The 18,995-nt window shown below is 43.6% G+C and overlaps 1 protein-coding gene across 3 annotated transcripts in view; it reads right to left on the bottom strand.

Moving 5' to 3' along the window:
- Positions 1–8,142: 8,142 nt before the first annotated feature.
- Positions 8,143–18,995, bottom strand: part of KLHL12 (kelch like family member 12) — an 83,627-nt gene continuing 72,774 nt past the window's right edge. For 2 of the 3 annotated variants that reach the window (XM_063954814.1, XM_063954816.1), the window contains exons 7-11: positions 16,481–16,676; positions 15,825–15,983; positions 15,636–15,734; positions 15,347–15,533; positions 8,143–8,831 (exon numbers count right to left, since the gene is read on the bottom strand). In XM_063954814.1, coding sequence (XP_063810884.1) covers positions 8,705–8,831; positions 15,347–15,533; positions 15,636–15,734; positions 15,825–15,983; positions 16,481–16,676 — 768 coding nt within the window. In that variant the 3' untranslated portion in view covers positions 8,143–8,704. The remainder of the gene's footprint in view (positions 8,832–15,346; positions 15,534–15,635; positions 15,735–15,824; positions 15,984–16,480; positions 16,677–18,995) is intronic. The other variant, XM_063954815.1, reaches the window with a different exon arrangement.

Raw genomic sequence — 18,995 nt, 5'->3', positions numbered from 1 at the left:
CTCTCCAAAGGGCCTTATTGGGGGACTGTCTCCATATATATACATATATATATACACATATATATATCCATCCCTGAGTGTGTGGGGGTGTCGGTACGTGTGTGTCGGCATGTCTGAAGCAGAAGGCTCATCTAAGGAGGAGGTAGAGCAGATGATTGTGGTGTCTCCGTCGGCGACGCCGACACCCGATTGGTTGGATATGTGGAATGTTTTAAATGCAAATGTGTCTTTATTACATAAGAGAATGGACAAAGCAGAGTCCAGAGAAAACACAGGGAGTCAATCCATGGCTTTGGCTGTATCACAGGGCCCTCCAGGGTCTCAGAAACATCCCCTGTCCCAAGTAGCAGACACTGATACCGACACGGATTCTGACTCCATTGTCGACTACAATGATGCGAGGTTACACCCAAGGGTGGCCAAAATCATTATATGATTATTGCAATAAAAGATGTTTTGCATATCACAAATGACCCCTCTGTCCCTGACACGAGGGTATGCATGTTTAAGGAAAAGAAGCCTGAGGTAACCTTTCCCCCATCTCATGAGCTGAACGCGTTATTTGAAAAGGCTTGGGAAACTCCAGACAAGAAACTGCAGATTCCCAAGAGAATTCTTATGGCGTATCCTTTCCCCGCACAGGACAGGTTACGGTGGGAATCCTCACCCAGGGTGGACAAGGCTTTGACGCGCTTGTCCAAAAAGATGGCGCTACCGTCTCCAGACACGGCAGCCCTCAAGGATCCTGCTGATCGCAGACAGGAAACTACCTTAAAATCAATTTATGCACATACGGGTGCCTTGCTCAGACCGGCAATAGCGTTGGCTTGGGTATGTAGCGCAGTAGCAGCATGGGCAGATACCTTGTCATCTGACATTGATACCCTAGATAGGGATAGCATTTTATTGACCTTGGGTCACATTAAAGAGGCAGCCTTCTATATGAGAGACGCTGCGAGAGACGTTGGGCTGTTAGGTTCAAGAGCCAACTCCATGGCAATTTCTGCTAGGCGAGCCCTGTGGACCCGCCAATGGACGGGTGATGCCGACTCAAAGAGACATATGGAAGTTTTGCCTTACAAGGGTGAGGTTTTATTTGGGGAGGGTCTCGCGGACCTGGTTTCCACAGCTACCGCGGGTAAATCTACTTTTTTACCTTATGTTCCCCCACAGCAAAAGAAAACACCACAATATCAGATGCAGTCCTTTCGGTCGCATAAATCCAGAAGAGGTCGGGGCTCTTCCTTCCTCGCCAGAGGTAAAGGTAGACGGAAAAGAATGCCTGCTACGGCTAGTTCCCAGGAGCAGAAGTCCTCCCTGGCTTCTACTAAATCCACCACATGACGCTGGGGCTCCACTGCGGGAGTCCGCGTAGGTGGGGGCACGTCTTCGACTCTTCAGCCAGGTCTGGGTTCAGTCAAACGTGGATCCTTGGGCGATGGAAATTGTATCCCAAGGCTACAAGCTGGAATTCGAAGAGGTGCCTCCTCGCCGATTTTTCAAATCGGCTTTACCAGCTCCTCCCCCAGGGAGGGAAATAGTTTTAGCTGCAATTCAAAAACTGTGTCAACAGCAAGTGATTATCAAGGTTCCCCTAGTCCAACAGGGGAAGGGGTACTATTCAACTCTGATTGTGGTCCCGAAACCGGATGGCTCGATCAGACCCATTCTGAATCTAAAATCCCTAAACCTGTACTTGAAAAAGTTCAAATTCAAGATGGAATCGCTCCGGACAGTGATCTCCAGCCTGGAAGGGGGGGATTTTATGGTGTCTCTAGACATAAAGGATTCATACCTTCATGTCCCCATATATCCCCCTCATCAGGCGTACCTGAGATTCGCTGTACAGGACTGTCATTACCAGTTTCAGACGTTGCCGTTTGGGCTTTCCACGGCCCCGAGGATTTTCACCAAGGTAATGGCGGAAATGATGGTGCTCCTGCGCAGGCAGGGAGTCACAATTATCCCGTACTTGGACGATCTCCTGATAAAAGCGAAATCGAGAGATCAGTTGCTGAAAAGCGTGTCGCTCTCCCTGAAAGTGCTGCAGCAGCATGGCTGGATTCTAAATCTACCAAAGTCAGAGTTGATTCCAACGACTCGGCTATCTTTCTTAGGCATGATTCTGGACAAGGAACAGAAGAGGGTTTTTCTCCCAATGGAAAAAGCCCAGGAACTCCAGAACATGGTCAGGGACCTGCTAAAACCAAAAAGAGCGTCAGTCCATCAATGCACTCGAGTACTGGGAAAAATGGTGGCGACCTACGAGGCCATCCCCTTCGGCAGGTTCCATGCGAGGACGTTTCAGTGGGACCTTCTGGACAAGTGGTCGGGGTCCTATCTACAAATACATCAGAAAATAAGCCTGTCCTCCAGGGCCAGGGTGTCTCTCCTGTGGTGGCTGCAGAGTACTCACCTTCTCGAGGGTCGCAGGTTCGGCATTCAAGACTGGGTTCTGGTGACCACGGATGCGAACCTTCGAGGATGGGGAGCAGTCACACAAGGAAGGAATTTTCAGGGACTATGGTCAAGCCAGGAGGCTTGTCTACACATCAACGTACTGGAATTGAGGGCCATATACAATGGCCTACGACAAGCGGTGAATCTTCTTCGCGGCCTACCGGTGCTGGTTCAATCAGACAACGTCACAGCCGTGGCTCATGTAAACCTCCAAGGCGGGACAAGGAGCAGAGTGGCAATGGCGGAAGCCACCAGGATTCTTCGCTGGGCGGAAAATCACGTAAGCGCTCTGTCAGCAGTCTTCATTCCGGGAGTGGACAACTGGGAAGCAGACTTCCTCAGCAGACACGATCTCCATCCAGGAGAGTGGGGACTTCATCAAGAAGTTTTTGCAGAGATAACAAGTCGTTGGGGACTTCCTCAAATAGACATGATGGCATCACGCCTCAACAAGAAGCTTCGGAGGTATTGTGCCAGGTCAAGGGACCCTCAGGCAGTAGCGGTAGACGCCCTGGTGACACCATGGGTGTTCCAGTCGGTCTATGTGTTCCCTCCTCTTCCACTCATCTCAAAAATATTGAAAATCATAAGACGAAAAAGAGTGCAGACAATACTCATTGTTCCAGATTGGCCTCGAAGGGCCTGGTATTCAGATCTTCAGGACATGCTCACAGAAGATCCGTGGCCTCTTCCTCTCAGGGAGGACCTGTTGAAGCAGGGGCCCTGCATGTTCCAAGACTTACCGCGGTTACGTTTGACGGCATGGCAGTTGAACACCGAATCCTAGCTGGGAAAGGTATTCTGGAGTAAGTCATCCCTACTCTGATAAAGGCTAGGAAGGAGGTGACGGCGAAACACTATCACCGTATCTGGAGGAAGTATGTATCTTGGTGTGAAGCCAAGAATGCTCCTACGGAAGATTTCCACCTGGGCCGTTTTCTCTACTTTCTACAGACAGGAGTGGATATGGGCCTAAAGTTAGGCTCCATTAAGGTACAGATTTCGGCCCTATCAATATTTTTTCAGAAGGAATTGGCTTCTCTCCCGGAAGTCCAAACTTTTGTGAAGGGAGTACTGCACATCCAGCCTCCTTTTGTGCCCTCAGTGGCACCATGGGACCTTAACGTGGTGTTACAGTTCCTAAATTCACACTGGTTTGAACCTCTTCAAACGGCTGAATTAAAATTTCTCACTTGGAAAGTGGTCATGTTGCTGGCCTTGGCATCTGCAAGGCGGGTGTCCGAATTGGCAGCTTTGTCTCACAAGAGCCCCTATCTGATTTTCCATGTGGATCGAGCAGAGTTGAGAACTCGTCCTCAATTTCTGCCTAAGGTGGTTTCGTCATTTCATATGAACCAACCTATTGTGGTGCCTGTGGCTACAGGGGACTTAGAGGATTCCAAGTCCCTTGATGTAGTCAGGGCCTTAAAAATGTATGTAGCCAGGACGACTCGAGTTCGGAAAACAGAGGCACTGTTTGTCCTGTATGCGGCCAACAAAGTTGGCGCTCCTGCTTCTAAGCAGACTATTGCTCGCAGGATCTGTAACACGATCCAGCAGGCTCATTCTATGGCTGGATTGCCGGTACCAAATTCGGTAAAGGCCCATTCCACTAGGAAGGTGGGCTCTTCTTGGGCGGCGGCCCGAGGTGTCTCGGCATTGCAACTTTGCTGAGCGGCTACTTGGTCGGGTTCAAACACTTTTGCTAAATTCTACAAGTTTGATACCTTGGCTGAGGAGGACCTCATGTTTGCTCAATCGGTGCTGCAGAGTCATCTGCACTCTCACTCCCGGTTTGGAGCTGTGGTATAATCCCCATGGTCCTTACGGAGTCCCCAGCATCCTCTAGGACGTAAGAGAAAATAAGATTTTAAACCTACCGGTAAATCTTTTTCTCCTAGTCCGTAGAGGATGCTGGGCGCCCGTCCCAGTGCGGACTAAATTCTGCAAGACTTGTATATAGTTATTGCTTACATAAGGGTTATGTTACAGTTTTCATCAGTCTCTGGCTGATGCGGTTTTGTTTCATACTGTTAACTGGTTCGTATGTTCCAAGTTGTACGGTGTGGATGGTGTGGGCTGGTATGTATCTTGCCCTTAGATTAACAAAAATTCTTTCCTCGTACCGTCCGTCTCCTCTGGGCACAGTTCTCTAACTGAGGTCTGGAGGAGGGGCATAGAGGGAGGAGCCAGTGCACACCCATCTAAAGTCTTTAGAGTGCTTATGTCTCCTGCGGAGCCCGTCTATACCCCATGGTCCTTACGGAGTCCCCAGCATCCTCTACGGACTAAGAGAAAAAGATTTACCGGTAGGTTTAAAATCTTATTTTTTTGGTTAAGCCACATGTTGTATCATTATGACCTAAATTTGAGGTCATACAAAGCAAAGTATATAAAATGCATGAAAAATTAAAAAATGTGATGAAAAAAGTTTTAACAAAGATTTGTCTATATGAAAAAATAATAAAAAGATATTAAGAACAAGGCTGTGTTCAGTCTTTCATTCTATGATGTCTCTAATGTTTCTTATTGGGGAAAGATCTGCCTCCTTGCAATTGAAATAACGTTAATATTGTGAGTCACTTCTTTACTTAAATGTGAAATAAAGTTGATATTGTGAATCACTAGTTATTAACTTAAATGTGTCTGTTATTTGTGCTATTATATGACATGCTCCTATAATATGCCTTCAATAGAAAGCCTGTGGTCATCTTCCTCTGAGATCACTGTATTTGACTGTACCGTCCAATAAATATACTGTCGGAATTTGTTGTTTAGATCATCCAGTGTACATTATTTTTAAATCAATTATATCTGGAAAATAATTCCTTCTTTAGGCCATCTATAATAATTAGATTATATGCATGTGTATAATCATTGAGCTATGTTGCCTGTAATCAGCTGGTGATACATACTGTATGTTTCTTTCTGTATGTTCCAAGGACTAGTATTATTGATACGTGTTTCCTTTTAAGCATGACAAAATGAGTCCCTGCCAGTGTTACATTTGTATCACTATACAACCGAGGGTGTTGTAGCTTATCCAGCTAAGTAATCAAAATATAAGCTTTCCTTTTTTATATAATTGGAATTTTGCTGGCAGCATGGTTTATGCACCTTCAATCGTCCCTTACATTCACCAGTATCATAGGATAGAATGCAAATAATGAGTGGCTTCTTATAAACTATTACGAGGTTGAGAAAGGTGCATCAACAAAATATTTAGCAAAGGCTGTGAATACTTATGTACTTGTGTTTTCTTAGTTTTTACATTTTTAACAAATTTGCAAAAATCACAAAAAAACTTTTTTCACGTTGTCATTATGGGGTAGTGTGTGTAGAATTTTGAGGGAAAAAAATAAATTTACTCCATTTTGGAATAAGGTTGTAACATAGCAAAATGTGGAAAAAGTGAATCGCTGTGAATACTTTCCGGATGCACTGTATATATAAGGCTTTTTTATATTTTTACCAAGGTATTTAATATGGTATCCTACAATTAAGTCATAACAAACTACAACTGTATTAAGCCTGGAAAAGTGATAAAGCAGTGATAAGCGCAAGGTGATAATTTGGGTGTCGTACGGTATGCCGGCGCTCGGGCTCCCGACCGCCGGCATACCGACAGCGTGGCGAGTACAAAGGAGCCCCTTGCGGGCTCGCTGTGCTCGCCACGCTGCGGGCACGGTGGCGCGCTACACTATTTTATTCTCCCTCCAGGGGGGTCGTGGACCCCCACGAGGGAGAATAGTTGTCGGCATGCCGGGTGTCGGGATTCCGGCGCCGGTATACTGTGCGCCGGGATCCCGACATTCGGCATACAGAAGACCACCCGATAATTTACATATTAGAGCTGATGGGCTGGTGCATTATCACCTTGCACTTATCACTGCTTTATCACTTCTCTAGGCTTAATACATCTGACCCAATCTTAATAAACTATGGGGGCGATTCAGACCTGATCTCTGAGCTGCAAACTTTGCTGTCCAGCTTTCGGATAGCCGCCTCCAGAGGGAGTGTAAATTCGACATGCAAGTGTGAGATCCCAAGTGTACGCAGAGCTGCAAATAGTCTCTGCGTAGCCCAGGACTTACTCCTACAGTGCGATGAGAACAGGCTGATCGGGGCCGGAGCGGACGTCAGACAACTTCCCTGAAAACGCTTTGACACGCCTGCGTTTTTCCGGACACTCCCAGTTAACGGTCAGTTACCAAATGGCTTCCTCCTGCCAATCACCTTGCGAACGCCCATGCGATCAGATTTTTCACACCATCCTGTCGCTGACTGGCGATTCCCTTTGTTGTCCGACGTGCATACGCATGCGCAGTGACTACCTGAAAACGCACAGCAGCGATCATGTCTGAATCACCCCCTATGTTGTAAGCCCAGATGAAGAGCTTGTAACAAATTGACTACCTGAGGGCTAAGTATTGAGCCCTATATGTAGACTACAATGCAAATCACTAATAAGTACAAGTGAAAGTGCTTTTTTTGCAGAAAATACAAAAAGTTGTAACATGTTACTTGTCCCAAACGTAGGATTTTTCTTTTTAATTATGTGCCATGGGCAGTATGCCACCTTGTATAGGGTTTTGACTATGAGCACGTGCCCTACCTCTTAGAGAGCACACAGTGGGTTTAAGCTGCCACTACTTGGATCCCAAAACCAAGAATGGCAGCGCTGCATGTTCCTTGATTTGCTGGTCTAATGGTAACCAACAGTAGGTACCCCAGGGATTCCCAATCAATGTTGTGCTTGTGCTCCTTTCCATGCCAAGCTGGAGGGGGCAGCCCTTCAGGAATTCTACTCCCAGCAGATTTAGTGGCATTTGTATTAAGCACAGAATAAAACACTTCACACCTCCTGAGAGTTCCAGAAAACACAGTCCTGTAGCAGAAAAGGCAAATGCACAACATGCCAATGTTGTCCATCTGTATGGATCTTTGATGTGGGATCATTGATCCGCTACCGATCCTTACACCCAGAAGTTCTGATAGACTGTAAGGAGTCAGGAAGGCTTCAATCAGTGACCAGAAAACATTTGCTGCAGCAATTACATACTGTCTAAGTGTAGCTAAAGAGCCTGGTAGCGATAGCAATAACATTCATACAACTGGATACACCGTGTTGATGTACAGTTGATGTCCATGTTTGGTGAGAAAGTAACCTGGAAAAGTGACTCCAGGAGTAGTCACTGCACTGAAAGGAAAACCCTCCATATAAGATTCTGGAAAGTGATGCATGATTCAACCCGATGGTTACAGAGTTTTTTGGAATCCTAATGCTGTATTTTTTGTATGTTTACCTTCCCAAAATCTGTTTTTCTCATTAAGGGGTCTATGTACTAAGTTTTGGTAAGAGATAGAATGGAGAAAGGTAAAGTAAAGGTAAAGTACCAGCCAACAACCAGCCTAACTGCCATGTTATAGGCTATGTTTGAAAAATGACAGGAGTGAGTTGGTACTTTTTCTCTCCGCAAGGCTTAGTACATACAGTAGACCCCTTAATCAGCTGGGGACACATTTTGTTAGGGCAGGAAATTGGCTTTTGCCTAGGCAAAACCATTTATACAATATAAAGTCAATGCATTTGCTATAGATGAAGCAAGTTTATTTTTAGGCCATAGCCCATGTTAATTTATTTAAACCTCCCATTTATAAAACAAATAATAATTCAGACTCTTTTTTTATAGTTTTATCAAACATTTATTAATACACTTTCAGCAATTTGTTCAATCTGTAATTATCATAGAAATATCAGTGGACAAACTTTCTCCTGAAATGTAACAAAACTATGAAAGATCAGCAAGGGTTCTGCCGATCCCAAATAATGTCCCATGGCACTAGAACACACAGGTTGCACCACCATCATCATCATCTACAGTATAACAATTCATTATTTTAATAATTCTTCATTTTCACAATACAATCTTATTTAATGCATGTCAGTGCTTACAAGTTTGTGTAATAGACCTCGAGACTGTATGAATCACATTGCCTTCCTTTCTTGGCACTTCAGCAAGGTTACCCTCTCCGGCAATGCTCCACCCAAAGATACTTTTACACAGAGGCACCTCCGGTTTCACAGCTTACAATGGCTTCTGCCTTTGACAGTTCCTATGCACCTTGGCAGTGGGAGGCATGTTTTATTTTTTGAACCAAAAGGTCAATGTTCTCCCTGCAGAACACAGACGCGAACAGGGAAGTGTAAAGTGGATCAATCCTAGCATCACAGATATTGTGCTCACTTTTCCCGGAGGACACAGACTCCGGCATCACATCGCTGGGTGGCCATGGATGTAACCACATCCCAACTGTCAATAACAGGATCGTAGCATTCAACACTGTTCAGCAGAGAATTCCCATCGTAGCTGGAAAACAAACAATTGACTTATTCAAACTACAAACTAGCTACATGTTGCAGCAAAAATCTAAAAGGATTAGTAAAACAATAAAATTGAAACAGCACATTCAATATGATCATATATTATATAGAACAAGGGACAATCCCGCACCAGTAAGGATATTTTATGAAATAAGTGTTCTTTCCCTTTCAACAATTTTATCATGTGATATACACACTTCTTTACTGTTTGGGAGTGCTACCCTCAGCCTAGGAGACTACAACACAAACACACAGAAAAAGAAGCCATTTCCTGGGTACACGGAGAACCTAATAATTACAATTAGTTATATAAAACATCTCTTTTATTATTATTATCATCATCATCATTTAAAATTTTCCGCAATATGAAATATATAAAAATAAAGTAAGAAAAGTGAAAAAGTTTCAGAAATTGTGATATTAAAATGAATGTCTTATCCACAGAGACTGCTATTGCTATGTTGAAGACTTTTCTTCCATTAAGGGCATAATAGCCCCCCGCTGCTATTAGAAGCTGTATTGATAAAGTTCTGCTGACTTTCAATGTTACTTTTCAGCAGCTATCAATATTTCTTGTTTCAAGTTAATAAAGAGTATCTATTGACACACACACAAATTGTAACCCTTTCTTTATTTGTATCAAGAAACTCTTTTCACAGAGATGTGTGCCTTATTTGTAACTCATGCTCTCGCTATGTATGGGTTAGATATGCATCTGTCTTGTCATACATATTAGATATACATATTACTGTTATATTATTATATGTGTATATTCCACTCGTATTCTATCTCTATACAATATGTGCCAATATGCTGGTGTCCTTCACACCGCTAATGGCCCCACATAGTGTGTTTGTCTATTATAGCCACATGTATAGAGTCACTTGTTATTTATTTAGAGCAGCGGTGTATGCTGATCCACATATGCATTCACTGTAAATTGTTCCTGATATCCTTTTATCCCATGGATTATAGTACGGGTGTTTAGTAACTGACACTGTCCCTTCTCAATCTTTTTCCCTTACTCTACAATCATATATATGATAGGGTACAGTGTGTGTGCTATAGACAGATATTGGCAGCCACTTCCACGCTTGTGCGGTGACTCTCACAGTTTGTGATCCGAGCCGCGTCCAGCGGCTCCGGATACCCGCCGTGTGCGGCTAGCCAATGCTCCCTGGACGTGTGTCTCTGCACCCGGACCTATATCAGCCGCTTAATGCGATATGCTGTCAGCGGTTAACTGTAATACTGGCGCTCTCTCCGCCCTAACCCTTATCGGCCGTGCCTTAATTTAAACCCTATGCAAGAGCATACATTTATATGTTAGTATTACATATAGCAGCGGTATTCACATAGCAAACAGCAGTCTCTGAAAAACGCCAATGCACGTTTCACAGAGGCTGCTTCATCAGGGCATCAACCTGATTGTCATTATTGACAGGTTTATATACCCCTCCCTCCGTTCCTATTGGTCATCGTTTTAGTTCAGTCTAATCTATGAATGAATCACCTATTACAATTGTATGTTTTTCTGCATTTTCCTTTGTTGTTTCTCATATATAGGAGAGATTTTCTTTTCCCCTTATTGTGATTATAACTACAGTACATATCTGTGGACAGCATACCGCATTAAGCGGCTGATATAGGTCCGGGTGCAGAGACGCACGTGCAGGGAGCATTGGCTAGCCGCACACGGCGGGTATCCAGAGCCGCTGGACGCGGCTCGGATCACAAACTGTGAGAGTCACCGCACAAGCGTGGAAGTGGCTGCCAATATCTGTCTATAGCACACACACTGTACCCTATCATATATATGATTGTAGAGTAAGGGAAAAAGATTGAGAAGGGACAGTGTCAGTTACTAAACACCCGTACTATAATCCATGGGATAAAAGGATATCAGGAACAATTTACAGTGAATGCATATGTGGATCAGCATACACCACTGCTCTAAATAAATAACAAGTGACTCTATACGTGTGGCTATAATAGACAAATAACACACTATGTGGGGCCATTAGCGGTGTGAAGGACACCAGCATATTGGCACATATTGTATAGAGATAGAATACGAGTGGAATATACACATATAATAATATAACAGTAATATGTATATCTAATATGTATGACAAGATGTATGACAAGACAGATGCATATCTAACCCATACATAGCGAGAGCATGAGCTACAAATAAGGCACACATCTCTGTGAAAAGAGTTTATTGATACAAATAAAGAAAGGGTTACAATTTGTGTGTGTGTCAATAGATACTCTTTATTAACTTGAAACAAGAAATATTGATAGCTGCTGAAAAGTAACATTGAAAGTCAGCAGAACTTTATCAATACAGCTTCTAATAGCAGCGGGGGGCTATTATGCCCTTAATGGAAGAAAAGTCTTCAACATAGCAATAGCAGTCTCTGTGGATAAGACATTCATTTTAATATCACAATTTGAAACTTTTTTCACTTTTCTTACTGTATTTTTATATATTTCATATTGCTGAAAATTTTAAATGATAATAATAAAAGAGATGTTTTATATAACTAACTGTAATTATTAGGTTCTCAGTGCACCCAGGAAACGGCTTCTTTTTCTGTGTGTTTGTGTTATGATCATATATTATGTTTGAAATTAAATATGTACTTGTTATTAAATGTTAAATGATTAATAGGATTTTGGCACCTACCGTTAAATCTTTTTCTCGTAGTCCGTAGAGGATGCTGGGGTCCACATTAGTACCATGGGGTATAGACGGGTCCACCAGGAGCCATTAGCACTTTAAGAGTTTGAGAGTGTGGGCTGGCTCCTCCCTCTATGCCCCTCCTACCAGACTGTCTAGAAACTGTGCCCGAGGAGACGACATACTTCGAGAGAAGGAATATAGACAGATAGTGGTGAGATTCATACCAGCTCACACATACAAGGCATGTCAAGCCAACTTGCTTGAACTACTCAGCAACAGCTGAAACATTACTTACCAAGTAACAATGCAGTACTCAACTACAACGAAGCTGTACTGAACCAAACAACATTTGCAGGAAAACAAAGCGCTGGGCGGGCGCCCAGCATCCTCTACAGACTACGAGAAAAGGATTTACCGGTAACAAAATCATATTTTCTCTTACGTCCTAGAGGATGCTGGGGTCCACATTAGTACCATGGGGATGTACCAAAGCTCCCAGAACGGGAGGGAGAGCGTGGAGGCTCCGGCAGAACTGACTGAACTTCAGATCATCAGAGGCCAAAGTAATGAACTTGTAAAACTTTGCAAACATGTTCGACCCAGACCAAGTTGCAGCTCGGCAAAGCTGTACTGCCGAGACACCCCGGGCAGCCGCCCAGGTAGACCCCATGTTACGAGTAAAGTGGGCCTTAACAGATATTGGACACGGCAGTCCTGCCGTAGAATAAGCGTGCTGGATAGTAAACCTAATCCAGCGAGAGATCGTCTGCTTAGAAGCAGGACACCCAATTTTCTTGGGATCATATAGGACAAACAGAGAGTCCAACTTTCTGTGACGAGAAGTTCTCTTCACATATATCTTCAGATCCCTTACGACATCCAAAGACTTTGATGTAATTGAGTCAGTAGCCACTGGCACCACAATAGGTTGGGTGATATGAAAAGCCAACACAACCTACGGAAGAAACTGCTGACGTGTCCGGAGCTGAGCTCTATCTTCGTGGAAGATCAAGTAAGGGCTTTTACAGGATAAAGCCCCCAGCTCGAACACCTAGCAGAAGCGGAGGCAAACAAAGTGAACGCCTTCCATGTAAGAAATTTGACCACTACCTTCTGTAGAGGCTCAAACCAATCCGACTGGAGGAACTGCAACACCTTTCCTAGTCTGTATGAGGGTAGGAATAACCTTTTTCGGAATGCCCTTCCGAGCAATAATCAGGCGCTCAACTTCCATGCCGTCAAACGTAGGCGCGGTAAATCTTGATAGGCGAACGGTCCCTGCTGCAGCAAGTCCTCCCGAAGAGGAAGAGGCCTCTGCTTTTCTTGCAGTAGATTCAGAAGGTCCACGTACCAAGCCCTTCTTGGCCAGTCTGGGGCAACGAGAATCGCCTGAACCCTTGTTCTCCTTATGAACGTTAGGATTCTTGGGATGAGTGGGAGTGGTGGAAACACGTACACTGATTGGAACACCCACGGAGAGACCAGGGCATCCACTGCCACTGCCTGTGGGTCCCTCGACCTGGAACAATAACGATGAAGCTTCTTGTTGAAACGAGAGGCCATCATGTCTATTTGGGGTAAGCCCCAAAGATGTTATTTCCTTGAACACCTCCGAGATTTTAGGAAATCCCCCTGAAAGTCATGATCGGTACACTGCCATAACACAATATTTCATCTAAATCAACAGAAATGTTTATTAAACACATTACAAATGTACAGGAGTACATTAGCAATGATAGCGGAAAATAAAAGGGAACAATGTCCACATAAGAACAATTAATATAAAATGTAACACATATGTACATAGTCAGCATGTAGGACAAAGTGTAAACTGTACTCCTAAACAGTGTAGACAGTGTGGAGCGTCACCTGATCCTTCCTGTGTAGAATATTGGACGGCTATTGTTACTGTAGGAGAAGTAGGTTGTTTGAATTTGTGTAGCTGTCCTGTGCATCATGGAGAATTGCCCATATATACACACACACAATAATGTATATTTTGTGAGACTCACAGATGCATATTAAATAGGACTATTTAATATGCATCTGTGAGTCTCCGTAAACTATTTATCGTTTTGCATGAAGTCCCTGGTGGGTGCACTCTTACTACATTTTTGTATATATGGATGTTACCTCATGAGGAGGATGAGTCTGCACCCTAGGCGGTTGGATTGTGTATCTGTGTGCCAACCTACATTTGAACTAGAATATAATGCGCGCACACACACACATCTATCTTTTACAAAACTGCATTATAGGATATTTTTGATATTATGCAGTTTTATATTTGTATTACATATTTTTGATATAACTAATCCTAATCCATTTCATACTTATAACAATTACTGTATATATCTATTTTTATATGGCATATTTTATATGCTAATTTTTAACAAGAAATCGCAGATTCAGATATAATTTGTGTGTCTATATGAAACACATCAGTTAAGCATCCCTTTTCATGTATTATTTTTCATAAATTATACTCCTGAAGAATTCAACTCAACGCATTGTGTGGTTCATGCAGGGTTCCTCCATAAACAAATGAATTCAATTTACCAAGAGCTCACGCCTCTTGGCAGGGTGAGGCAACATCAGTTCTTTTAGAGTATAATCCACATGGTGCAAAAATATATATTTTTAAAGGAAGATCAACTAACTTTATATATTTGTACTGTTATTTTTTGGGTGCTTCTTATACTAAGGTCTTCGGATAAGACCATTTAAGTAGGCTATTAGTCTGAAGAAATCTCATTTGATCTAATTTAGAGATGTAAGAGATAAAAGGATTATAAAAAAACTTTACTATCCAATAAAAGATAAGCAAAAGTGCATAATTCATTCAATGCACAGGAATTCCTGCACTGAGGAGGTCATCCAGACACGTTTGCACGCTGCATTTTCTTGCAGCCGTGCGAACGGGTCTGAACTGCGCATGCGTGCGGGCCGCAATGTGCAAGCACGTCGTTACCTGGAGACGGGGGTCACCAGAGAGCAGGGGCGATCGCAAGGAGATTGACAGGCAGAAGGCCTTCCTGGGTGGCAACTCACCGTTTTCTGGGAGTGTCGGAAGAAATGCAGGCGTGTCCGGCCGTTGCAGAGGAGGGTCCCTGACGTCAGTTGCTTCCTGGATCATCGCAGCGGGTGAGTAACTCCTGGGCTGTGCAGAAACTGCATAAACTTTTGTTTTTGCAGCTCACTGCACAGCTCATCGCACCCCTGCACAGCCCTTACCCCCTCCCCCAATAGCTGGCGATTACCTGGTCACAAAAAATAGCCTGCGTCCGACCAAGTCTGAATTACCCCATGAGTTTTTTTAATAACTACCATATATACATATGGTTGTAACTTGGCACTGTACTATTTTTAACAGATATTGGACTGTGCATAATGCATTCTGAGTGGCAAGTCAGCAGCTTTTGAAAAAACACAGGACTACTACCTAATGCATAGAAGTAGGGTTACAGAAAGGTTATATCAAAGAGGAGTGGTCTGTAACTTTTTAATTCAATGCCATGTCCTCTAAGAAAGTCAAGTTAGTCCACCACTGATTCCCCACAAGTAAAGCAGCAAGTGAGCCCATCCGCTCACTAACAAATAGATTGTACTCTCAATTGCAAGGTTTGCTCTCTCCACATTCAAGTCTAAATGCTGTTCAATCCTACAGTCATAATCTACTGAAAGGGTGAAAGTCACGTTTGCATAGTGGAAGTTGAACCTTAATTGGCAATAATTGACATTTGGTGTATTTTGTCATTAAAGGTAAATAACCTAAAAACAATGCTTTCTCTGTAACAGCTCACCGTACACACCCAGCAATGGCATATAATCTCCCACGTAGAACAGTGGCTCCAACATAGCATCGTGGTGTAGTCATGCTGGTCATAGTAGTCCAGGAATCTGTACGAATATTGTAGGCTTCCACAGAAGATAAATGAGCAGTGCCATCAAATCCTCCCACCACATAGATGTGATCATTTAAAAGGGCCACTCCAGCACCTGTACTTGTAGTACAAACAGTATTAAGTATCTACAATTAGGCATTACATACAAAATAATAAAAATAAAATAAAATATATATATAAAAAAATCTTTAAGTACCTGAGCGTTTCGTAGCCATAGGTGTCACGTGACTCCAGTGACCAGTATGTGGATCATATCGTTCCACAGAACTTAGAATGTTTAAGCCATCATAACCACCTGAAAATTAGGTTACATAAAAGTAATCAGAAACTACAGCTTTGCAGAGTGTGTGGCTCATTTCATTAATACTGCGCCAACCCGTCTCACCTAGACAATATATAACTCCATTGGCTACAACAAGTCCTGCCCCTTCACGCGCAGTTTGCATATCACCCAACATGCTCCATTGGTCAATGTTAGGATCATAACGTTCCATACTTGTGTGTCGTCTGCTTCCATCAAATCCACCTGAGACATATATCATATCTTTAAAATGAAAAAAACAAACAAAAAAACAACAACTTTTAATTAGTTAAGAGAATGATCTCTCTCTAATAATAGATACAATCTTATCAGAAATCCAAAGAATATATTTTAAGAAAATAAGTGGATTTGAAATGTAAACATCTTAATGACACATTTTAAACTCTAAGCAATTTGAGATAAACGGATTCTTCTGCTACAGAAAATATTTGATAATTTAAATATTTTGGAGGTTTTACCTTGCATGGGACTGCTGGCTGAGGTTAAGCCCGCAGTCCCCTGTTCAATCAATTTGAGACCTCTCATTTATCCAAGTTTTACTGTGCAAAATAACCAGCGAGTACTTATGTAAATTGCCAAAAGTCCCGTAAATAATTAGAAAAAACAAAATCCACTACAAAACACCATTTATGAACATAAATATTCATGGTACATCATATGAAATTGGTTTCACAGCAGTTTTACATTATTTATCCCACAAGGCTCAATCTAATTCTAACCTCCTAAAGTGGTGGCTCCTGCCAGCCCTCGTCTTACATTCATGGGAGCCACAGAGTACCAAACTCCATCCTCTTCTGAGGTGTAATCCAAACACTCCACTGAGCTGAGACGAGAGCGCCCATCATAACCTCCTATAACATAGACACGGTCCCCGAGTGATACTGTGGCCACATAACGGCGCTTACGGGTAATACTCTAGATATGGGAAATGGAAAAACAATAACTGTCATACTATACAAAACCAGAATTAATAAAAAAATAAAAATAAAGAATACAACTAAGTAATAATAAGAATTTACTTACCGATAATTCTATTTCTCATAGTCCGTAGTGGATGCTGGGGACTCCGAAAGGACCATGGGGAATAGCGGCTCCGCAGGAGACTGGGCACAAAGTAAAAGCTTTAGGACTAGCTGGTGTGCACTGGCTCCTCCCCCTATGACCCTCCTCCAAGCCTCAGTTAGGATACTGTGCCCGGACGAGCGTACACAATAAGGAAGGATTTTGAATCCCGGGTAAGACTCATACCAGCCACACCAATCACACCGTACAACTTGTGATCTGAACCCAGTTAACAGCATGATAACAGAAGGAGCCTCTGAAAAGATGGCTCACAACAACAATAACCCGATTTTTGTAACAATAACTATGTACAAGTAATGCAGACAATCCGCACTTGGGATGGGCGCCCAGCATCCACTACGGACTATGAGAAATAGAATTATCGGTAAGTAAATTCTTATTTTCTCTGACGTCCTAGTGGATGCTGGGGACTCCGAAAGGACCATGGGGATTATACCAAAGCTCCCAAACGGGCGGGAGAGTGCGGATGACTCTGCAGCACCGAATGAGAGAACTCCAGGTCCTCCTCAGCCAGGGTATCAAATTTGTAGAATTTAGCAAACGTGTTTGCCCCTGACCAAGTAGCTGCTCGGCAAAGTTGTAAAGCCGAGACCCCTCGGGCAGCCGCCCAAGATGAGCCCACTTTCCGTGTGGAATGGGCTTTTACAGATTTTGTCTGTGGCAGGCCTGCCACAGAATGTGCAAGCTGAATTGTACTACAAATCCAACGAGCAATCGTCTGCTTAGAAGCAGGAGCACCCAGCTTGTTGGGTGCATACAGGATAAACAGCGAGTCAGATTTTCTGACTCCAGCCGTCCTGGAAACATATATTTTCAGGGCCCTGACTACGTCCAGCAACTTGGAATCCTCCAAGTCCCTAGTAGCCGCAGGCACCACAATAGGTTGGTTTAAGTGAAATGCTGAAACCCCCTTAGGGAGAAATTGAGGACGAGTCCTCAATTCTGCCCTGTCCGTATGAAAAATTAGGTAAGAGCTTTTATAGGATAAAGCCGCCAATTCTGATACACGCCTGGCTGAAGCCAGGGCTAACAGCATTACCACTTTCCATGTGAGATATTTCAAGTCCACAGTGGTGAGTGGTTCAAACCAATGTGATTTTAGGAATCCCAACACTACCTTGAGATCCCAAGGTGCCACTGGAGGCACAAAAGGAGGCTGTATATGCAGTACTCCCTTGACAAACGTCTGAACTTCAGGAACAGAAGCTAGTTCTTTTTGGAAGAATATCGACAGGGCCGAAATTTGAACCTTAATGGACCCTAATTTGAGGCCCATAGACAGTCCTGTTTGCAGGAAATGCAGGAATCGACCCAGTTGAAATTCCTCCGTAGGGGCCTTCCTGGCCTCGCACCACGCAACATATTTACGCCAAATACGGTGATAATGTTGTACGGTTACATCCTTCCTGGCTTTGATCAGGGTAGGGATGACTTCATCCGGAATGCCTTTTTCCTTCAGGATCCGGCGTTCAACCGCCATGCCGTCAAACGCAGCCGCGGTAAGTCTTGGAACAGACATGGTCCCTGCTGGAGCAGGTCCTGTCTTAGAGGTAGAGGCCACGGGTCTTCCATGAGCATCTCTTGAATTTCCGGGTACCAAGTCCTTCTTGGCCAATCCGGAGCCACGAGAATAGTCTTTACTCCTCTCCTTCTTATGATTCTCAGTACTTTTGGTATGAGAGGAAGAGGAGGGAACACATACACTGACCGGTACACCCACGGTGTTACCAGAGCGTCCACAGCTATTGCCTGAGGGTCCCTTGACCTGGAGCAATATCTGTCCAGTTTTTTGTTGAGGCGAGACGCCATCATGTCCACCTTTGGTTTTTCCCAACGGTTTACAATCATGTGGAAGACTTCTGGGTGAAGTCCCCACTCCCCCGGGTGAAGATTGTGTCTGCTGAGGAAGTCTGCTTCCCAGTTGTCCACTCCCGGAATGAACACTGCTGACAGTGCTATCACATGATTTTCCGCCCAGCGAAGAATCCTTGCCACTTCCGTCATTGCCCTCCTGCTTCTTGTGCCGCCCTGTCTGTTTACGTGGGCGACTGCCGTGATGTTGTCCGACTGGATCAATACTGGCTGACCCTGAAGCAGAGGCCTTGCCTGACTTAGGGCATTGTAAATGGCCCTTAGTTCCAGGATATTTAT

Source organism: Pseudophryne corroboree, chromosome 2, assembly GCF_028390025.1.
Source record: "Pseudophryne corroboree isolate aPseCor3 chromosome 2, aPseCor3.hap2, whole genome shotgun sequence".
In the NCBI taxonomy this organism is placed as follows: Eukaryota; Metazoa; Chordata; class Amphibia; order Anura; family Myobatrachidae; genus Pseudophryne; species Pseudophryne corroboree.
The sequence above is the reverse complement of the archived record's forward strand: the minus strand, read 5'-3'. Positions and strand labels throughout refer to the sequence as shown.